The sequence below is a fragment of the Cavia porcellus genome, unplaced genomic scaffold (genome assembly GCF_034190915.1).
Source record: "Cavia porcellus strain 051 isolate PalLab524CR breed Dunkin Hartley unplaced genomic scaffold, mCavPor4.1 scaffold_29, whole genome shotgun sequence".
In the NCBI taxonomy this organism is placed as follows: Eukaryota; Metazoa; Chordata; class Mammalia; order Rodentia; family Caviidae; genus Cavia; species Cavia porcellus.
The window spans coordinates 44,946,461-44,973,050 of NW_026947512.1; the positions used below are offsets into that span (position 1 = coordinate 44,946,461).

The following is a 26,590-nucleotide window of genomic DNA, read 5'->3' on the forward strand; positions in this document are numbered from 1 at the left end:
GGGGGCGGGCCCTTGCCTGGGATTGGTTGTTGTAGGCCGACCCCTTTCACTGCTGTCCAGTCCTACTCGCCTGGCTGCGCCTGCGCAGTGGTCCGGGCGTGGGAGGGGGGCGGGAAGCGCTTCTGGGCAGCGGAGCCCATGTCAGCCCTGAGGCGCTCGGGTTACGGCCCCAGTGACGGCCCGTCTTACAGCCGCTACTACGGGCCGGGCGGTGGGGATGTGCCCGTGCACCTCCCTCCGCACATGTATCCTCCTCTGCGCTCCGAACCTCCCCAGCCCCCAGTTTCGTGGCGGGCGCGCGGGGGCGGCCCGGAGTCCACCTGGCCTGAAGGCGGAGGCGGTGACGGCTACTATTCCTCCGGGGGCGCCTGGCCGGAACCAGGTCGCGCTGCTGGAAACCAGCAGGTGAGCTTTGCACTGTTTGTCCTGGGGACCCATTGGCGAGAAGCGAGGGCCACTGGGGATTCGTCGTGGCTCAGGCTTTATATTTGCTTTCCTTTCGCGGGTGTGTGGGATGCGTGTGGAAGAGACGGTTATGGGAACACGCTTGTGGTCCTTTCCCCGGCGTTTTTGCTTCGGCCCATGGTGTATATGTGTGTTACCATTAAAAGGGGATAAAAAGATGCTGCGTTAACTTAAGAGTAGGAGCCAGCTGCGGGATCTCGGTGCTGTCGCTGGAGTGGCAGGGCTCTGCTCGAGCGGTGGCAATTTGTTCTGCGTGGCCAGGGTGGCTGCAGCCCGGGTCGTCGCTCAGCAGCCCCTCCCGAGGGAGGGGAAGCAGACTGAATGAGAGGACCGTGCCAGAGTGTTTAGCCCTTTGCCCCTGAAGCTTTGCCTGGGTTGGCTCTTGCAACAGGGTTGTAAAAGCATTTTTACGTGCCTTAATTTTTTAAGTCACGAATTGTAAGGTTCATATCATTATGACACCTAGTTTTAGATAAAGAAGGCGGTGTTGAGGTTAGCACATTTCCTCAAAATACGTGGACCCACACCATGTTATTCTCTGTACACTAGCCAGAAGTGTATTCCTGTTTTATTGATGCAGTATTCTTAGCACCGAGCGATTGTTACAGTGTAGGAGCACACCTCTTTGCTTTCAGAAGGTATAACTTCCTCATTTGGTGAAAATGTCATAGTGAAGTTCTCATACATCGCTGGTGGGACCATATTTTGGTCCCATATGGTAAAGTGGTACCATATTTTGGAAAATAGTTTGACAGTTCCTCAAAATATAAGCCTAGTATTCTGTGTCCACTCCTGGGAGTATACCCAAGAGAATCAAAAACATATCCTCATTAAAACTTTTACATGCATGTTCTTAGCACTGTTATTATTCATAATAATCCAGAGTACTAGAAACAAGCCAAATGTCCAGCAACTGATGAACATGGCTTAATAACAAAATGTGATATAGTCATACAGTAGACTATTGTTTTGCCACAGATAGGCTTGAAGTACTGGTGCAAACTACAACATGAAGGAATCTTGACGAGATCGTGCATTGTGAGTGCAGAGATTGTATATTGCATGATTCTGTTTGTAAAGTGGCAGAGGAGGCAAATTCACAGACGCGAAAGTTAGTAATTGCCACCGGTTGGGGAACTGGAAGTGTTGAGCAGCTTGTAGAGTTGTGGTTTTTTGTTTTGAGACAGGGCCTTGCTGTGTAGTTCAGGTTGGGTTTACACTCACTGCAGCCCAGGCTAGCCTGGGACTTGAAACAGTGTTTCTGCCTCAGCCTCCTGAATGCTAGGATTATAGGTGTGCGCCACCATGGTATGAGTGGTTTTGGTTTTTTTGAGGTGATGAAATGTTCTCAAGAGGGGCTGGGGATTTAGCTCAGCGGCATAAGCGCCTGTCTTGCAAGCAGGCGGTTGTGAGTTCAATCCCTGGTACTGATAAAAACAAAAACAAAAAAGCAAAGGAAATGTTCTTTCTCAAGTTAGTGATGATTGCACAACTATAAATATGCTAAAGATCGCTGATTTATGAGTGGGTTCCACACTTCCAGTGGGTGGGTTTTACATGTTAATCATATCTCAAAAATTTTATGAGGAAAAAGTGTGTACCAGTCAGAAGAAAGATCCGTATTTTCCAAGCTTGGTGAATGAAATGGTTGACCTGTAAGTACCCAAGTTAAAGATCGTTTGAGGGAAATAGGAGAGGACTTCTAATCTGCCGACTTACTTCTGTTGAACTTGCTGTGTTATGAAAACAAAAATGTGTTTTAATAACAGGTTAGATTGGAGAAGTTTAAGGCTTTGGCCTTCTACAAGGAGCTGTGCAGGGTAGTTGGAGATAAAATTGGACATGTGTGATGGTCATTTGAAGAGTTTGTGCTTTATTAGTTTTTTGAGACAGGGTCTTGCTGTATAGTTTAGACTGCCACCGCACTCATTGTCTAGCACAGGCTGGCCCCCAAATTGTAGTGATCCTCCTGCCTCAGCCTCCTGAGTGCTGGGGTTACAGGTATGTGCCACCATACCCGGCTAGTGCTTTATTTTTGAGGTGATGATTTTAAAACTCTAAGAGTATGGGATGAGACTCTCTTATAAAGTAGTAAAAAACCAATACAAAACAGGTGCATTGTCTTAACTATTATTTTCTGTATGTTTTATGTTTTTGTATTGTGAAATCTATCAAACTAAAAACAAAAATACAAAAAAGTTAAAAATCTTACTACTTAAAAAATGTACTTTATGGACCAGAAGCTTTAGATGTGAGCCCATTAGAAATGCAGAATCTGTCTTTTTTCAGATTTGCTGCTCAGTTTATTAAGATCCCCAGTAACTCACATGCATGTTAGTGTTTAAGAGGCAATACAGTATAGAATTTTCTAAATGAAATATACTGAACCACAAAAAAGATTTGACATTAACATGTTTAAATGTAGTAGGGTAAATTGGAAATCTACCATTTCTGTTTTTTTTAAACTTTGAAGAGTAATACTTTTCTTACCCTGCTAACTATCTATAAAGTATACTACAAACTAGGCATGGTGGTGCCCAGTGCTGGAGAGGCGGAGGTAGCAGGATCACCATGAGTTAGAAGCCAGCCTGGACTGAGTTAAAGACCAGGCTGGACTATACAGTGAGACCTTGGCTCAAAAAACAAAACCAAACAAGACAATATCAACAAAAAGAAGGTGTTGTGTGGGTTCCCAGTCCCTTTACCCTGTAGTCCCATCCCTGCGTGCCCTGTGGAGCTGGTCGGAGATGCCATGTTTCAGGCCCTGTCCCAGAGCTAACAAAACCCTTTGGTGATGTGTCTGTTTCCCCAGACAAGTCAGCCAGAGTGCAGTCCAAGGCAAGAGTGACAGTCCCCTACTAACCTCATCTTGGAAGGGACATACCATCCCTTGTGCCGAACAGTGCGGTAACAGTGCTGTAACAGGGAGGCCTAGAGGCAGGGGACGTGGGAGTCATCTTGGAGGACGGCTGTATCAGAAACAGAGCTCAGTTGGACTTCCAGAGGTGTTCAGAGGAGAGGTAACAAACACATGCATCTGAGCCATGTCCAAATGTAGAGCTCTTTTCCTAAGATTTCATTATAAAAATTTTGTATGTACAGAAAAGTTGAAATAATTTTAAGTGAACAGTCATATGTCTATGACCTAGGTTTTGTAGTTAGCACTCTGCATTTGCTTTTATCACATCTTCCCATTTGGTTTTTGTATTTATAGATTTGAAAGGGTTTTTTTTGTTTGTTTGTTTTTGTTTTTTTGGTACCTGGGATTGACCTCACAATCTCACACTTGCCAGGCAGGTGCTTAAGCTACTTAACTAAATCCCAGGCAATTTGAAAGTTTTTTTTTTTATTTGAAAGTTTTGTTGTGGTTTTTTTGTTTTTTTTAAGAGTCTGGCTGTGTAGTTCAGGTTGGTTTTGAGCTCACTATGTATCCCAGATTGGCCTTGACCTCATGGTAATTGTCCTGCCTCACCCTCCCAAGTGCTGAGAGTACTGGTGCGCCCTACCACACCCATCTTAAAAGATATTTTCAAATATAAAATAGGAAGATCCTTGGAAGTGAAGGATGTGGGAGGAGATGATTCTGATATTTTAGTATTTCTCATAATAGGAATAAGGAGGAAGAACAAGTTTTTATGGGAAAATAATGGTTTAGTTTTGTACCAAAAGACATAATGATTAGTTAAAAGAAGAGCCTAAAAAAATGCAAGGACTTGGCCGGAAGCAGTGTGCTGCCTTTATTTCCTTTCTGCAGGGAGCCAGTTAGTCAGGGTGGTTACCATGTGCAAGCTCTGGATGCAGAACATGGAATTGATTAGAGAGAAACTTGTAATTTTTTGACTTTGTTTTGTTTTTTTACTGTTGAATTTTAGTCTCTGTGGCAGTGAGGAGTGTGCAACTCAGGAGACCTGGGGATGGAGAGTGTGACTGAGTCCTCAGGTATCACTGAACCACCAAGGAGCAGGGGTCTCAGGACAGAGAAAGTGCTCAAAGAGTTGCAGGCATCAGAAAGGTTACACAGAGTCATTGTGGAGATAACATGAGAACCACGAAAATCTGTTGGATTTGACAATTTAAAAAAAATGTTGGTTTTAGTGGTGGGAGTTTAAAATAGTGTTAAAGTAACAAATGGGAATTTGAAGATGACAGCTCACGTAGTTTGAGTATATCCTGAAGCAGTTTCTACCCCTCTCCCCTGCCCAGTATTGGGCTTCACATTAAGCCTGTTTTTTTTTTTTTTTTTTAAATTTTGAGACAGGGTCTTGGTAAATTGCCCAAAGTGCACTCACATTTGTAATCCTCCTGCTTCAGCCTCCCAGAGTGCTGGGATTATAGGCACATGCCCCCATGCCTGCCATGCCTGTAACATTTTTAGTCAGTGAAAAAGTTGTCACTTGACTGAACAAGGATTTAGGGGAAGAATTTTTGTGATAGGTGGCTTGACTGTATTTATAAGCAAAGAAGAATGAGCTGGTAGATTCAGAAAAAATGTGAACAGGAAGATAGAATATGGTTTAGGAAGCCAGGTATGGTAGTGCACACCTATAATTCAACACTTGAGAGGCTGAAGTGGGAAGATCCCCTCAAGTTCAAGGCCAGCCTGGGTTTTATAGCAAGACCTGTCTTACACACACACACACACATTTGGGAGTAGCCACAGATTAAGTGAGGAAAATGTAAAACTGTCTTTGTAAATGACATGGTTTTGTATATGGAATAAAATCCTAAAATATGTATAAATTTAGAAAAATGTACAAACACTATTAGAATTAACCAGCAAATTTGAGAAGATTCAGAATGCGGGGCCAGTATACAAAAATTATTTGTGTATCTATACATTAGCAATGAAAACCCAAAAATGAAATTGAGGGAACTTGGTAGCTTCAAGATTTAAAAAATATATTCTTTAAGATTAAAAAAAAAGATACTTGGTAGCTTCAAGATTAAAGAAATATATGGTAAAATACTTGGAAATAAATTGGGCAGGAAATGGAGAGAGGTTTTGGCTGTGGCTGTGCAAGGGCCTGTGTCTGGACAGTAGCAGTACCTTTGTCTCTGGCAGGAGCAGCCCATAGCTGCCGAGATCAGGAATCTGCCTGGATAGGAAAATGCCAGCGAGTATTTTGGGAGTTTTTTTTGGAGGCAGGGTCTCCCTATGTAGTTCAGGGTGGTCCTGCCTCAGCCTCTTGAGTGCTAGGATTACAGACATGCACTATTCTGCTTGGCTGAAAATGCTGACCATTGACTATGAATTCATGAGTGAAGACCAGCTGCCTCATCTAGTGCACCGCCTTACCTCGAACTCCTGGGTTCAGATAATCCTGCTCCAGCCACCAAAATACCAGGGACTACACATGTACCACTGTACCTATTTTTCTGTGATCGTCTAGGGACAGGAAAAACTGTCATCCTGGCACAGTGATGATGAACCTTTTAGAGATCTAGTACCCAACTGCAGCCCCAAACCCTCTTACTAATCACTGAATGCCAACACTGCAATTCATCCTGAACACAGAGATTCGTTTAGAAAAGCAGCTCATACATTTGTAACATTTTTTGTCTTAAAACACAATAACATGCATGCCATAGATTTATCACCCCCATAGCCTATAGTGGAAAAGTGTTTGCTTCTGCTGACTGGGGAATAGCTGTTGCTCAGGAACCAGTACTGAGCTTTGCTGGCACAAGTGACATTCCAGATGCATTAGTTGAGCTTGATGGTACTTGCCTGTAAACCCAGCACTAGGGAGACTGAAGTAGCCAAGATGAGTTCACGGCTGGCCTAGATGACAGTGATGGGGTGACTGGCACAGAAGGGTGACTTGAAGTGGCCCAGAGGTCTTAGGGCAGCTGAGAAATTCACCGGAAATACTAGGTTGTGCTTCATCGCTCCCTGTCAGAGGTCATGCCCACCTTGCAGTCTCAGTGGGTGAATCTCTGGAACATACTGTGAGGGAAGAGGAAGTGAACGTGAGTGAAGGTGGCAGGGAGATATGCCAAGAGCCCTTGGTCTCTGCAAGCTCCAGTGTGGTCTTGGGGAAGGGGACAAAGGAGACTGTGTGCATACTCCTGCACAGGGCATCTGCTCAAGTCAGACACCTGATAATAGTAGACTGGTTGTATTTAAATTAACTGGAAGATTATAGGTAAATGAATGCAGCTAGAAACTGTATTCATAAATGAATAAATCAGACTTGCATCTGTATACCCCGTATTGTCTCACTAGTGTAAAAAAACTGAAAGAGTAAATAAGATCCAAAAGTTACAGTAGGTAACAGTAAATGGGAAAAAAACTGCTCAAAGGGAAATTACATTGTTTGGTTAGTCTTGCATGCCTGTATCTAGTAGCCTAAGGATAACAATGTGCAGTATAACAACCATTATTAAGTCCCTATCATCTTGTTTTGAAATCCTATATTGCCTTTTTTGCTGTCATTTTGCTTTTATTGTTGTTTTTTAATTGTTTGGTTCTTGATTTTTGCTTTTTTTCTCTCTTTTTTTTTTTTTTATCGGTACCAGGGATCGAACTCACGACTGCCTGCTTGCAAGGCAAGCACTTATGCCGCTGAGCTAAATCCCTAGCCCCTGCTTTTTTTCTCTTAAAAAACAAACAAAACTAGGAGAGTACAAAGTCCCAACAAATAGAAGTGATAAATTACCCTGACGGGATAATTATACATTGTGCACATGTATCAAACTATACTGTGCCTCATAAATGCATACAGGTACTAGGTGTCAGTTACAAAGAAACTTCCTATAGACATAGTATAGACGTGATGTGGAGTTCCTGCACAAAGTTACTTTCCACTTTGAGTACATTTACTGCAGGAGAACAGGCTTATTGTTGGCATCAATGAAAATACTCAATTTAGTTCCCTCACTTTTCCTTTCTTTTTTTTTTGAATTTATTTTCTTGGTCCTGGGCATCAAACTCATGGCCTTGCATGTGCCAAGAAGGTGCTGTGCCACTGAGCTACATCCCCGGCCTCATCACTGCTGCTTTCAAGTCTCCAGAGACCTCAGTGCTGTCGCGCTCTGGAAACTGAGGCTGTTCACTGCCATTCTCAGGGCCCAGCAGTATTGGAGAGCAGAGGACTCAGAGATGAACTGCTGTCTGCGGGCCTCGTGACGCGCCAGGGTCACCCTAGGTTGAAGAACTCTGTCCAGGTAGTTGTGTAAACAGCCAGGATAGCAGCAGCTCCAAGATGCTTGGAGCAGGGGTATGCAGAAGGTGTACAGACATCTTACTGTACTGGCCTTCGTCCTTATCTGCCTTAAGCCTTTCCAACCTTCATTTGTTTGGACAAAAGGAATATAAGACCTTCTTTGTTGTTTTAGCCCATACAAGGCCTTCACACTGTGCTTTGTCCCCAGGTCTTTTTAGACACAGTGTCTCACTAAGTTGATAAATTGCAGGGGGTGAATCTGGCAACCCTCCTGCCTCAGCTTCTCAGAGTGCTAGGATTAAAGGCACATGCCACCATATTGGGCTCACTTAAGACTTTCAAATCTAATGTGGTATGGGTGTCTTCTGACTCAAGTTGCAAGTTTATAAATCTCATCTTTTGTACTCTATGTATCTACTTTTTTTTTTTTTTTTTTTTTTTTTTTTTTAAAGACAAGATCTTGCCGTGCAGCACAGATTGACCTCGAACTCATAGTGATCCTCTTGCCTCAGTCCCCACTGCTGGGATTACAGGTGTGTGCTACCATGCCTGGCCTCTGTACCTACATTTTTGTTTTGTTTTGTTTTGTTTTGGTACCAGCTATTCAACTCACAACCTTGAGCTTGCCAGGCAGGCACTTACGCCATTGAGCTAAATCCCCAGCCCTCTCTGTATCTACTTTGAATGGTGGATTTCTGATGGAATGAAATTCTACTTTTATAACCAGTATTTTTTATTGAAGTAGAAGAGTTATCAACAGGTTCCTAATAGTAATACAGATAGAACCAAAAAAAGTAATTTTATTTATTTACTTACTTTGTTGTTGTTGTTGTTGTTATTGTTATTTTTGAGACAAGGTCTTGCTATACAGTTCAGGCTGGCTTTGAACTCACTTTGTAGCCCAGGCAGGTTTTGAATTTGCAATGAATCCTCCAGCCTCAGCCTCTCAAGTGCTGGGATTACAGGTGTGTGCCACCACACCTGGCAATTTATTTCTGAGCTAGGATCTCAATATGTAGTTTAGGTTAGCTTTGAACTCACTGTGTAGTCTGGACTAGCTTTAGACTTGGTGGCAATCCTCCAGATTTAGCCTCCCGAGATTGGAATTATTAGGTGTATACCACCATGCTTGGCAAAAAAAAAAAAAAAAAGTTTAAGTAGAACATAGCACTAGTTTTTTTGTTTAATGAAAGGAGAATGGATCAGATTAGGGTTGACTCTAAATCTAGAAGTGCTGAAAATACTGAAGATTTTGTACAGATTTAGCAGTTTATAGCAATTATGCTGTATTTGTTAGTATATGTTACATCAAAAATAAAACTTGTTAAAAAAGTAAAATTCATATTGTGCAGACTATAAAATGTTGAAAGAAACAAAAAAGTAAGTAAATGGAAAAACATCTCAGGTTCATGGATGGAAGACTTAAGATAGTAATCTCTGGGGCTGGGGATTTAGCTCAGCAGCATAAGCACCTGCCTTGCAAGCAGGCGATTGTGAGTTCGATCCCTGGTACCGATAAAAAAAAAAAAAAAAGATAGTAATCTCTGAATTATCCATAGATCTGCCACAATCAAAATCCTATCAGTTTTTTTGCTGAAGTTGAGAAGCTGATCCTAAAATTCATAGTAAATACAGAGTACCCAGAGGAGCCAAGATAGTCTTGAAAAAGAAAGTCGAAAGACTCATCCTCTCTACTTTTAAGATTTATTGCAAAATCAAGGCAATTAAAATACTATTGATTAAAAAAGTGATTAAAACATATTTATTACAAAGCCAAGGTTGTTAAACATTTTATTAGCATAAAAATGGATATATAGATTAATGGAATAGAATTACACCTGCATAGCCACAGGCCAGAGATTGAAGTTGGGCTCTTAGCTCACACCAGATCCAAAAATAAACTCAAAGTGGATCATAAACTCAAATGTAAAAGCTAAACCTGTGAAACTTGTAGAGGAAATCGTAGAGTGAAATGTTCATTACTTTGGATTGGAGAATAGTTTCTTGAATTTGATACCAAAAGCATGAGCTTCAGAAAAAGTAGAGAAAGTGGATTTTATCAAAGTTAAAATTATACCTGGGACATTGAGGCAGGAGGATCATAGCAAGCTTGAGGCCAGGTAGGGCTACACAGTGAGTTCAGGGCCAGCCTGTACCACAAACTGAGACCCTGTCTAAAAAAACAAAACAAAACCAACCAACCAAATAACCTCAGATGTCAAAGGACACTATCAAGAAAGTGAAAAGGGAGAAGTACACATCTGAAGGATGACCTGACCTGAGGCTGTGACGCAGTGATAGAGTGCTTGCCCAGTATTTGTGAGACCCTCGGTTTAGCTCGCTGGTACCTCAGAAACAGAACTTTTATTTTTATTTATTTATTTAGGTACTGGGAATTAAAACTCAGGATCTTGAATTTGCCAAGCAGCTACTGTGCCACTAAGCTATATCTCTGATTCCTCAGAACTGTTTATTTATTTGTTTGTTTATGTATTTTGTCTTTTTGAGGCAGAGTCTTGCTATACAGTTCATGCTGCCCTTGAGCTCACTTTGTAGCCTAGGCTGGTTTCGAACTTGAAACTATCCTCCTGCCTCAGCCTCTGGAATGCTGGGTTTACAGGTGAGAGCCACTATGCCTGACTCTTTTTTTGTTTTGATTTTGTTCTGTTCTGTTCTGTTTTCAAGACAAGGACTCATTATATAAGATGTAGATCAGGCTGGGTTTGAACTTACTTTGTAGTCTGGGCTGGTGTTGAACTCACAGCAATCCTTTCCCCTCAGCCTCTTAAATGTTGGAATCACAAGTATGAACCAGTATGCCCAGCAAAAAAAAAAAAAAAAAGAAAGAAAGAAAGAAAGAAAGAACTTTTTTAAAATTCAACAATAAAAATGTACCCCTTTAAGACATGGCTAAACATCTATATAGACATTTCTCTGAAGAGTCTATGCAAATGACTAATAAGCAAATAAAGAGATGCATTACTCATCAGGAAATTGCAAATCAAAATCATGATTAGATGTTATTTTATACTCACTGGAATGGCTATATTGAAACAACACAAAACAAAACAAAACCAACTAGGCATGGTGGTGCATCCCTGTAATTCCAGCACTCTGAGAAGCAGATGCAGAAGGATTGCAAGTTCAAGCCCAGCCTGGGCAATTTAGTGAGACCCTTGACTTAAATAAAAAATTAATAGAGGGGCTGAAGATGTAGTTTGCTGTGAAGGCCCTGGGTTCAGTCCCCCGTACCTAGTACTGGTGAGGATGTTGACAAATTGGGACCTTTTTTTGTGTTTTGATTTTTTTTGTTGTAAGATAGGGCCATGCTGGCCTTGAACTTGTAACAATCCTGCTTCAGCTTCCTAATTGCTGAGATTACAGGAGATGCCTGCTAGGGTACTTTCTGGAACCAATTTGTGTGGTAATGGACATTTTGCTTGATTGGAGCATATGGTTCCTATGTGGAATTTAGCCTTCCTCAGGCAAAAGGAATCTGTATCCCTGAACTGTTTGAAGAAGTAGTCAGCTAACCAAATCCTTGTTGTTGATTGGACTGTCAGTACTATTGATGAAAGAAGTTGCTATGAGTCCCGCCTTGGTTCCACCTTTATCACTGTTGGAACGCTGGTGGACTGTGCACCTCATTTCTGAACTTCCACCCCAGGAGGAAACACAGGTTCAGAAACTGCCAGTTGACCTCACGCAGGGATACAAAAGTACTCTTTGTGCTAATCCAACTCCTGGGGCTTCAGTAGCTCATACAAGTAATAGTAATTGCATTTTGTTGTCATTATTTTATTTTTATTTTTTGAGACAGGTTCTCACTGTGTCATTCAGGCTGACCTGAACTTTGTGTGTGGGCTTCAAACTTGTGGCCATCGTGTTGCCTCAGCCTCCCAAGTGCTGAAATTACAGGTGCACCACCAACCCTTTCTTAGGAATTGCACTTTTAGCTAAACAAATAGGAGCCAGTTTGCTGCCAGACTCCACAGAATGCACACAGGAAAAGTCTTAAAAGTCTGAATCTGAAAAAAGTTACAACAGCTCTTGCCTACCCAGCCAAGGCCACATGGAGACCCAATGAGAGTAAGCAGTTAGGGGACACAGATTAAATGCATGGGACTCACATGATCACTCCAGTTGACTTTTTTTTTTTTTTTTTTTTTTTTTGGAAACAGGGCTTGCTGCATAGTTCAGACTGGCCCAAAATTCACTTTGTAGCCCAAGCTGGCCTCAAACTTGAAGTAATCCTCCTGCCTCAGGCTTCTGAGTGCTGGGATTATAGGCTTGCATCACCATACCCAGAGACAATTTAAAATATGCTATGCTTAAGCAATGTACTTATTTCAAATATTTCCATTCAGCTCTCTTAACAGTGTACCATCGATGTCAGACTGAGGCCATAGTATTTGAATCATTTAAAGAAAAAAAGTATACATCTATTAAACTAGACAACAGATGCTGAGCAGCTTTGAGAAAGTTGCTTACTGAAATTTACTGGCTTCTTTTTGCAAATCATTGTTAACATTTGAAGTTGGTGAGAAGGCTGGAAACATTGTCACCATACCTGGATTGGAGTGGTAACTGTTCTGTATTATTCCTGACAATGTAATTATAGTTGGCAGCAGAAAGCTTAGCCATAGAGACAGTTATGAAAAAACAAATCAAAACAAAAAAACTAGAGTATGATCAGGCAAGATCTGTGTTAAAGATGTGTGTTTCAAATAAACTTAAGCAGTAATATTTTCAAACTCCAAAGTTGTTAATCTGTCCTAAATAGGAGTAAAAAAATTGTTTTGTTGCACTAATTAAATTAATACAGATTGAATATCTCATATCTAAAATGCTTGCAACCTTAAATATTTTGGATTTTTTTTTTTTAAATCGGTACCGGGGATCGAACTCACGACTGCCTGCTTGCAAGGCAGGTGCTTATGCCGCTGAGCTAAATCCCCAGCCCCATATTTTGGATTTTTTAAAGTATCGGAATATTTGTGTATATATTGTGAGATTTTATGGGGCTTAGGACCCAAAACTAAATATAAAATTATTTGTTTCATGTGTGCCTTATACACAGTTTAAAGGTAATTTTAGACACTATTTTTAATCCACCTGCTTTTGTGTGTGTATGATATATATATATATATATATATATATATATATATATATTCTTTTTTTTGGTACTGGGGATCAAACTCATGACCTCACACTTGCCAGGCAGGCACTTGTGCCACTGAGCTAAATCCCCGGCTCCTGTGTGTGTGATATTGGGGTTCAAATCTTGGGCTTAGCGTGTGGTGGGCTAGTACTGTAACACTGAGCTACATCCCTGGGCCTGCATGGGCCCGTGGGTGTTGACTGCGGGTGAGCACATGAAGTTTCTCATCTGTGAGATCATACCAGCACCCAGCAGATTTTGATATTTGGAACATTGTGGATTTCAAACTTCCAAATTGGGGTACTCAACCTGTCATGATGGATAGGAACTGGAGAGAAAAAAAGGAAATTTTTTGTTTTCGTTTTATTGTTATTGGGGATCAAACTCATGACCTTGAGCTTGCCAGGCAGGCGCCTATGCTGCTGAGGTAAATCCCGGCAAGAAAGGAAATTAATGACTGGTTTTGTTAATCATTTTGACATAGAATTTGTTTATATATCATTTGTTCTGGCAGAATTCCGGTCAGCGATTGTTCTAGGCATCTAATTTACCATTTAACATAGCTACATCAGGTTTTTTTTTCTAAGACAGGATCTTGCCATATAGTTGAGACTGGCCCTGTATTGGTATGTGGTCCATGCTGACCTCAAACTTGCTATGTAGTCCACATTTTTCTCAAACTCATGATCCTCCCTTCTCAATCTCCCAAGTGCTGGGATTATATGCATCATCACACCTGTCTTCATCATTTTAATAATGATTTTATAGCAGGGTTTTGTCTTAGTTGCTTTCTTGTTGCTTGGACAAAATACCTGACACTCAAAGTTAAAGGCGGAAAGGTTTATTTTTAGTCTAGAGAGGTTTCAGTCCACAGTCAGTTGGCTCCAAGGCAGGGTAGCATGGCAGAGGGGCTGGGAAAACACAGTCCATGTGTGGCAGGCAGAAGCAGTGTGCAACAAAGCAGCCAGCCTCCTTTTCCCTTGACGCCAGTTAGGCCTCAAGCCTTTTGGTTGGTGTCACCCAGGCCCAGGTTGGGGCTTCTTATGATCTATATCCAGAATTATGCTAAACCAATCAGTGGGTTATTTCACTCCCTTAGTCCAATTCAGAAAACCTGGATCCAGCCACTTTTAAAAAGCCCCACCTATGACTTTATGAGGCTTCGAGGGGAGAGCTCTAGATATAAGCCATGGCAGGTTCTATTGCCCACTCCCCTTTTTTGAGACAGGATGTTGCTTTATAACTCATGTGGATTTGAACTCGCTATGTAGCCCAGCCTAGCCTTGAACTTGCCAAGATTCCCTTGTCTCAGCCTTGTGAGTGCTGGATTACAGGAGTGTGTACCATGCCAAAGTTGCTTTTTGTCTGTTACTTTTTTTGATACCTATATCCTGCCTCTATCACTCTCAGAATTATCTAACAACATGTTTTTTTTGCCCCTTCAATTGATTGCTTGATCCCCACCTTTTCTTTTTGTACATGTTTGCAGTACATAATGATTACACTCCTTGTGTAGAGTTGCTTGCTACATGTATATTGTAGCTTGTATCTAGATGTCCCCCCAAAGCCTCATGAGGTCAGAGGTGGGGCTTTTTCACAGGTGGCTAAATCTAGAGTATACAATGCTGAGATTAAGATTGTGTGATTGGAAGCCGGGGATTTAGCTCAGTGGCATAAACACCTGCCTGGCAAGCACAAGGTCATGAGTTCGATCCCTGGTACCAAAAAAAAAATAAAAATAAAAATAAATTGTGTGATTACTAAAGTGATCCATTGATTGGTTTAGCCAAGTACTGGGTGTGAGTGTGACCCACCCTAAGGTGGGAACCCTAGATGAGCTATAGAGAGATAGAAAGAAGCTGCTGATGTCCCCTGCTGCTTGCTGCCTGTTCTGTGATGCCCTCTGTGAGCTGCAATAAACTTTTCCTTCTTTAACTGAATGTCCGGTATTTTGCCTCAGCCACAAGAAAAGTAACTTAAGAGAATGTGTGTGTCACATTTTAACTTTTGCAACCCTTTGCTTTCCCTTTTTCTCTTTTCATCCCTTTGCTTCCCTCCATGTCTCAGTCCCCTTCCTAATCAAGAAAATTTTGTTTCCCTACTTCCTTTATGTAACTTTTATTTTGTTCTTTATTTATGTTTTAGGCTCCTCATATAAGAGAAATCACGTGATGTTTAAGCTTATGTGTCTGATTTATTTCGCGTACCATAATGGACTCAGGTGCATCCATATTCCTGCAGATTACTTAAATGTGTCTTTCTTGATGGTAGAGTACTACTCGATGTAAGAATATTATTAAAAGTGAATGTATTTTCCTTTTAGGACCAGTCACCATATCCTGGCTACAACCCTAATTACTGGAATTCTGCTGCACGACCTAGGACCCCATACCCAAGTACATATGCTATGAGACCAGAGTTACAAGGCCAGGTATGATTGTCAATTGGAAAGCTTTCTGAAATTTTTCTCAGTGAGCTCATTTACTTTCAGAACCTGTAGAAATTTTGTGATTTTTTTTTTAATTTAATGAGTTTGTCAATCTCAGCTTAATAATACTTTAAGCTCAGGCATAAGAAAGTATGAAGACAATACGTACATTTGAATTCTTAGGAAAAAGAAATATATTTATTTGTTTTTTGCTGGGAGTACTAGGAATCAAACTTATGACGTTGTACTTGTGAGGTAGGTGCTGTACCACTAAGCTATATGCCAGGCCCTGGACATTTTTACTTTTTTGTTTCTTTGTTTATTGAGGCAGAATCTAAGCTACATAATCCAAACTGGCTCTGAAATTATTGTAGCCCAGTCTAACCTCAAATGCATGGTGATGCTCCTGTCTCAGCCTTCCAAATCTGGGATTACAGGCATATACCACCATGCCTGGCAGGATAAATATTTAGTTGTAAGTATTTTAATTGAGCTGGCCCAGGTGGTGTAGGCCTGTGATTCCAGCACTTGGGGGGCCAAGGAAGGAGGATCGCAATGAGTTTGAGGCAAGCTGGGGTTATGTAAGCAAGTTCAAGGCCTGCCTAGGCTACTTTTTTGTTTGTTTGTTTGTTTTTGTACTAAAAGAGTATAGAGATTTGCTGCTGAACTGGAAGAGGAGGGGAGAGGCCTGGAAGACACCAACATGAACAGGTTGAAATCATCACAGGATAAAGTTCAGCAGTTAATGATCACATAGTGTAATAAAAAACCCAAGTAAGTTGTCTTTCTCAAAATGACTGGAAGTTAGATGTTGCAATAGATAATTTTTTCCAAAATCCTAAACTTTATTTATGAGAGTGTGTAAACAGATCACTGGACAGGAAGAAGTTATAACAACTATACAACAGATACAAACATCCTCAAGATGAAAAGAAAATTGGAATAGATGATATACAGCAATTCCTGGTACTTGATGCAGCCAGCAGTAGAGTTTTGATCATTGCGTGGAAGTTCAGAGCAGCACACATTGTGAGCTCTCCAAGCAGGAGTTCCTGGACAGTGTGACAATAAGGATGTGACAGCACAGAAAAGCTAAAGGCTCAAATGCCCAGAATAGAAAGATCCAGGGTGGTGTAAGGATTTTTGCCAGTTCACTTCTAATTTCACAAAAGAATCTAGGACAAAAAGGATGAGATCCAGAAATGACCATTGCCTGTTGGAACTTCATGCTTAATGGAAGATTTAAAGTCTTAGACTTAAGCAATAAATTGTTCTTGGAACATCATAAACGATCAATACCAAAACATACAGAAATCTTGTAGACTTCAGTACGATAATTGCAGATGGCATGTCTCATTATGATGAGGAAGGAGTGTGGCCTGTTCTCATTGATGACTGTGGAATTTGCACACCTTCAAATTGTGGAACCAAAAGTACAGCTGTGTAAAGGGACCTTTTAGAATATACATATTCTGTACAGTAAATACAGTGGAAAACTGCACAGGCAGCGGCTCACTGCACTGAACTGAAGGTTGATCCTCACCATTCAGATTGAGGGATGAGATAGAACTTTAAGGATACGTTTTGGCCATATCATAGTTCACGTTCATTCTTCTAATGGTAGTTTGGGCTTATCTTCTAGTCTGGGCTGCTCTACACCTTTATAATTACAGCGTTGTGAATTTCATTTTAACATCTGCGGACCATCCTAGTTTATTCCCCCATAAGTTTTCGAAGCTTTATGGTGATCATTTGGAGGTTTCCATTTGAGGCTTTATAGTGATTTTTTTTTTGAGTACTGGGGATTGAACTCATGACCGCATGCTTGCCAGGCAGGCATTTACACTGCTGACCTAAATCCCCTTCATGGTGATCATTTAGAGGCTTCCATTTGAAGCTTTATGGTGATTGTTTTGAGGTTTCCACTTTTGCACATTGCTGTCTTCATCAGAAAACAGTTTGGCATAAGAATCAAGCATAATGAACACAAACAATTTATAGAAATTTTTAAATGTATGCTTTGGCAAGTTGCAGAGATTGTACTGATAGTACTTCCAGTGAGATTGATATATTTGAGCTAGGCGTGGTGGTGCACACCTGTAATCCTAGCATTCAGAGAGAGGCAGGAGAATTAAATGTATGGGATCTAGAATGGTGTTTTGGTTTTGAGAGATTTTTTTTTCCTGGAAAATCACATCTATTGTTGATATAAGTAGAATATCTGATGAAAGAAGTGTCAGAACAACCATCATGAAAAATTTGTGGGATAACTTGGTGCCTACCTGAAAAATCTATTGTGTTTTAGACTCAGTGTCTCTCTCCCTCTTCCTCTTCCTGTCCCTCCTTCCTTCCCCCCTCTCCCTCTGAGTACTGTTTTTGTTTATTCTTTTTTTGTGATACCAGGGATTGAACTCACAACCTTGTACTTGCCAGGCAGCCGCTTATGCTGCTGAGCTAAATCCCCAGTCCTGCCCCCGTCTCTGTCTGTTTCTCCTTTCTTTCTTTCTTTCTTTCTTTTCTTTTCTCTCTTTCTTTCTTTCTTTCTTTCTCTCTCTCTCTCTCTCTCTCTCTCTCTCTCTCTTCTTTTCTTTTTTTTTTTAATTTTATTTAAGGAGAAAAGAAAAAAAAACAGTGAAAGTACAAGTTATACAGATTTACAGAAAAAAAATGAACAGTAGGAAATCACTAGTTAATGGATTACATATTGCCATTTTAGAAATAATTGTTCAAGTCACAAAATTAAAGCTTGTAGAGTGGACATTCCAACAATGATACTGCAAACAGTTCTGTTCAATGATCTAATAAAACTCTGTGATATCATTTTCTATCTTATATACTTAAATATACATGCAGTTATATAGTTTAGAGCACTTTCTTTTCCTCTCTTTTGTACAATGACTATTACACATTTTGGGTTTCATTGCTCCCACGGTTCTTACTGCTTTTTTGGAAGAGAGTAAAACCAAATGTGACATAACAGAACAGAATCGATCAAGTCAAAAGGGTGGACATAATAGATAATGTAAAAACATAATACAAGGTGGTCAACAATGGTTACCATAATGCCTCCCGCTATCTCTAATAGAATTGCCTATATCATTAGTTATAATACAATTGAACAAAACAGTAAAGAACAAAACCGACAAAACCAAAACATTGGAGACATTGTAGGTCTTCAAAAGTAGATAAAAGTCAACAAGAATGGGCGTTATAATGAATCTCATTATCTTCACAGCTGATGCCTAAACTTTCGAACCTGATACTATCCAGCAAAACAGAATAGGGGAACATCAGTCAAAAACAAGATGGTGAGAGTAATACAGGGCTTCAAATCGAGATAATAGAAAGTCAAAGTGGGTTACTATAATATATCCTGCTATTTTTATTTTTATTTATTTTTCCCTTAATTAAAAGGATAAAAATAAAAAAGTAAATAATGGAGTGGAGATTGAGATAAAAGAGGGCATAACAGCAAAACAGCGCAGATCAAAACATAACCATTTAAGCAGAATAGTGTTTCACCACCAGATAATCCCGACCCAAAAGTAGTTACCATATTGACTCTTTCCTTGAAATCCTTGAGTACAACTTCGTATACTGTAGCATTAAGTATATCAAAACAATGTAAAACCATTTAAGAGAATGACAGCATTACAGAGTATTTAGAATCGACTAACAGAAAATGAACAATGGTTTCTGTATAATCTCCTTGTCTTTAAAAGGTTTTTGCTTATACTATCGTACATAATAAAATCCAATAAGATACAACCTATTTAGACCATTGGAGACAGAAGAACAAAAGCTAGATGAGACTTCAAAACAAGATGATACTAAATCAGTATTACCTATTAAGATGTCATTTTCTCCAAAATAGCTGTTCCTATCATCCAATCTTCTCTGTCTCATTTCGGTTGAGCTCTTTTTCTGTCAGTAGCTGTCAGTTTGTCTTCTTCATTTTGTTCTCTGCTCCATTCGTTGTGGCCTCCCCGCCACTATTTCTGGGTTCTTTGTATTTTTTTTTTTTTTAGAATATCCTGCAATACTTTCTGTAGAGTTGAATTGGTGGTTGCAAATTCCCCCAGTTCCTCTTTATCCTGGAAGCACCTTGTTTTTCCATCAATTTCCAGGGACAGTTGTGCAGGATATCTCAATCTTGGCTGGAGATTATTATCTTTCAAAGCTTGAATTATTTCCCCCCATGCTCTTCGTAATTTGATGGTTTGTGCAGAGAAATCTGCTGTAATTCTGATGGGTGCTCCCTTGTAAGTGGTCTGTTTCTTGTCTCTGACAGCTTTTTTTTTTTTAATTTTATTTAAGGAGAAAAGAAAAAAAAGTAGAGAAAGGGTACAAGTTATACAGATTTACAGAAAGAAAAATGAACAGTAGGAAATCACTAGTTAATGGATTACATATTGTCTGACAGCTTTTAATATTCTGTTCTTGTATTGAATTTCTGGAATTTTTATTATTATATGCCTGGGTGTTGCTCTGTTTGGGTTGTAGGTAGCTGGGGTCCTGTATGCCTCATACATCTGAGTATCTTTACCTTTTGCTAAATTAGGAAAATTCTCCTGGATTATTTCTGTGAGTAGCTTTTGTAGTTCACTTGTTTGTGTCCCTACTTCTTCTTTTATGTTCTTAATCCTTAAGTTATGGATCCTCTTATCATCTTATTGTCTTTGTATTATTGCTGTTTGTTTCTTTGTTATTTTTAAGAAGTTTTCATTTCATTCTCCCATATTACAAGTCTACCCTCCAGTTCAGATAGTCTGTCCTTAGTTTCTTTCAAGCTGTTATGCCAGTCTTGGATAGACTTCTTAGTTTCTTGGTAGTCCCTTTGAACCTGCTTCACATACTCTTATGCTTTCTCTGTTTTCTCCATCAAACAATTCTCCCTCTTTTTCTGTTCTTCCATTCCACCATCTGTTTTTTCCTGGGTGGTGCTTAGCATTTCTCTAACTATTCTGCATACTTCTAGCTTCAGGTCATTGATAACTTCATTCCTGAATTGGTCTATGAGGCTCTCTATATGGCGCTTTATGTCTATTGGTGCGGTGTCCGCTATTGCCTGTTTCTCAGAATTGGGGGCCGAGGAGCCCTTCTTTGTTGCTGCCTCTTCCCATATTCTCCGTTCCTTATATATGAAGCTTACATAGGAGACCCAGCTTCTCTCCCTGTCAGCCACAGCCTGATCGAATTGCTCCGGTTAGGTGTTCCCGCCCACCGCAGCACACCAGGAAGTTGCAGATCAGGCAGCCTACGCGGGGCCCGCCCCTCCTGGCCACCGTCAGGCTCTGGGATCTGGGTTGGGCCAGCCTACTGGGTCCGCCAGCAGCGTCACGCAGGCCAGGCACTTTTCACCAATCCCGTCTGAGAGGGGGATGTGTGGCTGGAGTTGCCACCGCGCCCTGCTCCCGCAGGACTGCCCGGGCCCAGAAAGTCCTCCGCTGGAGTCAAACTGTGGTAGAGTGTCAGTTTCTCTCACTCACCTCACCACAAGTCAGTGTATGCCTCCCTGCCCATCCTGTTTTCGACTCCGTTCGCAGACTCCGGTTCTCAGAGCTTCCTCGTGTCTCTCTCCTTGCCTAGCCGATGTAGAGGCAGCCAGCTGCCGTGCGGCGGGAAACCCAAATCGCGGCTTCCAACGGCGTGGGGTCCAGCCTCCACACCAAGGCTTTTCTGTTCCTGTTTTAGCACCAGGACTGCATTCCAAGTTGGTTTCTCTCAGCCCAGTTCGTTCCTGAGTCAGCAGAGCATATCTCCACCGGCTTATGTCTCCTTAGTCTGCACCTTTCCTGACTTCTGAACCAAGCCTTTCAGAGAGCCTCCGTAGTATCTGCTATCTGTCCGCCATGTTCTCCTGAAAGTTCTCTTTTCTTTCTTTCGATAGCGTCTTGCTATGTAGTTCAGGCTGACTTGACTGTACTGCAGGCTGGCCTCAAAATTGCAGCGATTCTCTTGTCTCGCTTCCCGAGTGCTGGAATTACAGGCGCATGCCACCACACTCAGTACTATACTCTCAAGTTCAGAAAGATTCCACAGAATTATTCTACACGTACCTTACCCATGTGTAAATGTAATGATACTATAGGGAGCTTTTATTTAGCAAATGTTCACATAATCTTAATTCTACTCTTATCTACATTATGCACTACATAATTGGATTTCATTAATGCTTATATACTTATCAAGTTAAACTATTCAATTTGTATTGAATATTTTAACTGGTAAACAGTAAAATATCCTAAATTTAGGTGTGAAGGTTTTTCTTGTTTTGGCTTTTTAGTCATCACACTATGGAACACAATTGAAATTCTCTTAATTTATAAAAGGATAGTATGGGCGGGCAAGGTGCCACACGCTTGTAATCCCAGCACTCAGGAGGTTCGAGGTAAGTTTGAGGTCAGCCTGGGCTACATAGCGAGATGCAGTCTCAAAAGTACCCCCCCAAAAAAAAGATAGTGTGATTTAAATTTTGAAAGTGCTTGTGATGAGCCATAAAATTCAATTTGTATAATGCAGGTACTTATCTTTCAGACAAGTAGCCCCTTTTTTTGGCCTTTTGAGACAAGATCTTGCTAAGCAGTTCAGGCCAGCCTTGAGCTCAGTTTGTAGTCCAGGTTGGTTTTGAACTCCCAATGATCCTCCTGCTTTAGCCTTCTGAGTGCTTCTGGTTACAGGCTTGGACCACCACATCTGGCTAAGTAGCCCATTTTTGATGTCTTTATTTTGTTGAAATTGCTTTAACTGCTAATCACTGTGGTTGCCAAGTATTTACTTTAGGAGCAGAGATTTTCAGATAAGCATATACTTGATGAAAACTATCAGTTTGGCTTCTATTTCTGTAAGTTGTTTAGACTTTTTACTGTTTCATTCACATTAGCTACCTCGTTTGTCATGGCCCTCCTTTTTTTGATTACGAGACCCAGGAACTACTTTCCTGCCAAATTGCTCATTTTGTTTATACTGTCTTGTGAAGAAGAGTTTAATTGATTTCTTTTCTTTTTTGGTACCAGTGATCGAAGTCGGGATCTCATCATGTTTGTCAGGCTGGCACTTACACCGCTAAGCTAATGTTTAAGAAAGTAATTAATTGTAGGGGCTGGGGATTTAGCTCAGAGGCATAAGCGCCTGCCTTGTAAGCAGGCAGTCGTGAGTTCGATCTCTGGTACCAATAAAAAGGAAAAAGACAAAAAAAAAAAAAAAAAGAAAAAGAAAAAAGAAAGTAATTAATTGTGAGAAGCAATTGAAGGGCTGGAGATTTAGCTCAGCGGCGTAAGCACCTGCCTTGCAAGCAGGCAGTCGTGAGTTTGATCCCTGGTACCGATAAAAATGAAAAAGACCAAAAAAAAAAGAAAGCAATTGAAAAGAAAGAATTGTAAGAAAGCAATTAATCTGTAAGGAAGGTTAAAAAATGTTGAACTTCCAGTTTTGGATGACAATGGTCTTTACTAGAAATGAATTTTTGCTTAGTATATCCAGGCACTGTCTAAGACCTAGTATTGATACTAATAAAGGAATGTATTAGGGCTGGGGATTTAGCTCAACGGAATAAGCGCTTGCCTTGCAAGCAGGCAGTCGTGAGTTCCATCCCTGGTACCGATAAAAACGAAAAAAAAAAAAAAAGACCAAAAATAAAAGAATGTATTTCAGAATAGCAGTACAGTTTATGCAGATGCAAAAGTGATTCCAAGAAGCAATAACTTACTAAAGTTGCTTTTTGTTTACATAATTTTGAAATTGATGAGATATTTTATTAATACTCCAGTTATAACTTTTAATTCAAGAATTTAATTTTACCAAAAGAAAACTTGAAAATTTCTATTCAGGTTATTGGAATTAGTTACTAAAAGAAAAAGGAGAAGAATCTTGCTGTTTCCAGTGTTTCCTTTTTGTAAATACAAAGAGAAATTTCAAATTATGAAAAAATTTTTAAAAGAAATATGCATACTGTGTGTGTGTGTGTGTGTGTGTGTGTGTGTGTGGTACCTTGTGCATGCAGGGCAAGAGTTCTACCACTGAACCACATTCTCAGCCCTGCATTTTTATACTGTCTTAAAGATTTTGAGTTACAATATTATTTTCAGATTGATTGTTTAAAGTACTCTGTGTTTTGAAATGAGATCCCTTTGTTCCCCAATATAAGTTATTTTCATAAATATCTGATATTGGTTGTGACCTAGTACCTTGGGTTTTACATGTTTTTATTTCTCTTACTTTCTTTCTTTTTTTTTTTTTTGGTCTTTTTGAGACAGGCTCTTGCTATACAGTTCAGGCTGGCCTTGAGCTCACTTTGTAGCCCAGGCTGGTCTCGAACTTGCAACATCTTCCAGCTTCAGCCTCCTGCGTGCTGGGATTACAGGCTTGCGCCACCACGCCCAGCTACATGTTTTTCTTTTAAATGTAAGACTTTTTCAACAAAATAGTGTTTGTCATCAGTTTGGTACTAAACATTTATAATTACTGTGTAATTATAAACAAGAGTACATGAAGCTTTGCATATAATATGTAGCATAAAAATTAAATTGTTCATTGTGATGACATCTTAGAATTAAAGCTATTACTATGGCTGAAAAGAAAAAAAGTATAGAAAATATGTACATCTTTTTATTTAGCTGTCAATTTTTAGGGTTGCCACATTTGTTTCAGATTTTTTAATTTTAGAATTTTTTTTTGAGACAGGGTCTTGTGTATAGGTCAGGCTGGGTTTGAATTTGCTTTGTAGCTCAGGCTAGCCTTGAATTCACAGCAGTCCTGCCTCAGCCTCTCAAATGCTGGAATGCCAGGCATGGTGGTATATGCCTGCAATCCCAGCACTCTGAGATTGAGACCAGAGGGTCCTTGCGAGTTTGAGACCAGCCTGGGTTACAAAGTGAGCTCAAGGCCAACCGGACTCTCATAAAGAGACCCTTTCTCAAAAAAAAAAAAAAAAAAAAAAAAAAAAAACAAAAACCCAAAAAAAAGAAAGAAAGAAAGAAAACGTAATCAAAGTCCCAGTTGATACTTCTTTACGTTTCCTGAAGTTACTCATTATTGTATGTCTATGTCATTACTACTTATACATCTATCCATAAACTTATATGACATGTTTAAAACTTAATATGTGTGGTTAGAAGTCACCCATGATCTTGCTGTCCCAGCAAGCAATAATTGGCATATTTCCTTCTGTTTTTGGGTCTGGAAATATAGCGCAATGGCCCAGCACCTCCCTGGCAAGTGCGAGCTTGTGAGTTCAATCTCTAGCACCAAACAAAAACTATATTAATTAATTACTTTAAAAAATCCCCAGGATATCTCCTGGTTTTTATATTTCTATACAAAGGAATAGATTTTTAAGGAACAGATTTTTTTGAAATAATTATTTTTAAGGACTATAAGTCAAGTACAGTAAATATAATTTTAAAGCAGCTGTATTTATTATTTGTGTCAAAGATTGCTTTTTCCCCCCCAGACAGGGCCTTGTTTTGTAGCTCAAGCTGGCCTGAACTTGGGGCAATCCCTCCTTCCTGCTTCCAGGTGCTGGGACAGCAGCCATTTGCCACCACATTCAGCTTGTCATTTTTTGAATTTTTGTGTACAATGCATATACATTATCTGGAAAAATTCAAGGAATAAGAATTTGAAAAGACAGGGGCTGGGGATTTAGCTCAGCGGCATAAGCGCCTGCCTTGCAATCAGGCAGTCGTGAGTTCGATCCCTGGTACCGATAAAAACAAAAAAGACAAAAAAAAAAAAAAAGAATTTGAAAAGAAAAAATGTTCTTATGTTCTGTTTTTATGGGCATTTCAGAAACAATGATAGGCATTGGCAGGTTAAGAGCTTTCAAATGAATATACGATTTTAGATCTGTTAGAACTCTATAAACTAAAGTTCTTTGTAGAATTAAATTTTAAAATATAGTATACTAATACAGTTTCCCTGAAGAATTTCAAGTAGTCAAATATATGCTTTAATTATGTTTAAATTTACCAGTGAGGGCCAGGGATTTAGTTCATGGTGTAAGCGCCTGCCTGGCAAGCATGAGTTCAATCTCTGGCAAAATAAATTTACCAGCGATATAGAGACAAATAATGCTTTTTTAGTGTGTAGGAATACCAGGAATCGAATTCAGGACCTTGTGCTTGCCAGGTAGGCACTGTTATTACTATGTCCCCTGTCAGAGACAAATGATGGAAACACTTTTTTTTTTGTAATAGAGGATTGCTTTTGTACTGAGCTATATCCCCAGCCTTTTGTTTTTCCTTTTTTCTTTTTTTGGTCTTAGAGGATGAACTCAAAGCATTCTCACTGAGCTGCATGCCTGGCCTTTTATTTCTTGAGATAAGAGTTCAGTAAATTACCTAGGCTGGGTTTGAACTTGTGAACCTCCTGACTCATTCTCCCAGGGTGTAGGGATCACAGGGTTGTACACCAGCATACCTGACTGGAAATACATTTAAGTATCTGAATAATTGTTTAAAAAATCTGTTCTATTTTTTTAGCTCCTTGATTTGGTGATTAATTTTAAGATTGATTTTTTTCTAAGATTGGTTTTGAGCCATCTATTAAAGTTAGATGAATATTTATTTAGGTATTTAAGGAAATTATAAAAGGAATTGCTGTGTTTTTAATTTTTTTTTTTTTTTTTGTCTTTTTGAGACAGTGTCTCGCTAGGCAGTTCAGGCTGGCCTTGAGCTCACTTTGTAGCCCAGGCTGGTCTCCAACTCTCAACAGTCCTCCTGCCTCAGCCTCCTGAGTGGTGGGATTACAGGCATGAGCCACCATGCCCAGCTGGTTTGTTAATTTTTTAAGCTAATTTTTTATTTTTGGTGGGATTAGAGATTGGACCTGAGGCCTAGTATATGCTAGACAAGTCTTTTTTTTTTTTTTTTAGACAAGTCTTTATAACTGAGGCCAAGTCCCGGTGCCCAACCCCCAGCCATGTAGTTGCTTTCTTACACACCTTTTCTAGCGGGGGTGGGGGGCGGTAGGCAGTGTTGAGACAGGATAGGCCTTGTAAATTAGGCTGGCCTTGAACTCACTATAGAGCCCAGGTGGGCCTCTTAGGGTGGTCCTCCTGCCTCAGCCTGCCAAGTGCTGGGATTACAGGTTTGTGCCACCATGCCTAAATTGCTTTTTTTTTTTTTTTTTGTCTTTTCCCTTTTTATCGGTACCGGGGATTGAACTCACGACTGCGTGCTTGCAAGGCAGGCACTTATGCCCCTGAGCTAAATCTCCTAAATTGCTTTTTTATAACATACATATTAACTGTAGGATGAGGCTGATCCTAGGAAATGGAAACCAAAGTAAACAAGAGATCATTTGTTTCTGGTACATTTGTGTTTTGTTTGTGTCATCCTCATTTCTGGGAGTGAAGTAGAGAAGTGGGAA

The 26,590-nt window shown here is 40.1% G+C and overlaps 1 protein-coding gene and 1 pseudogene across 2 annotated transcripts in view; both read left to right on the top strand.

Annotated features, from left to right (window-relative positions):
• Nucleotides 1-89: 89 nt before the first annotated feature.
• Nucleotides 90-26,590, top strand: part of Bag4 (BAG cochaperone 4) — a 41,241-nt gene continuing 14,740 nt past the window's right edge. Inside the window, exons 1-3 of one of the 2 annotated variants that reach the window (XM_063239835.1) lie at nt 273-405; nt 10,144-10,251; nt 15,116-15,223. In XM_063239835.1, the coding sequence (XP_063095905.1) occupies nt 10,237-10,251; nt 15,116-15,223 (123 nt within the window). In that variant the 5' untranslated portion in view covers nt 273-405; nt 10,144-10,236. Of the gene's footprint in view, nt 406-10,143; nt 10,252-15,115; nt 15,224-26,590 lie in introns of both variants that reach the window. The other variant, XM_003462877.5, reaches the window with a different exon arrangement.
• Nucleotides 15,232-17,732, top strand: LOC134473938 (DCN1-like protein 1; annotated as a pseudogene).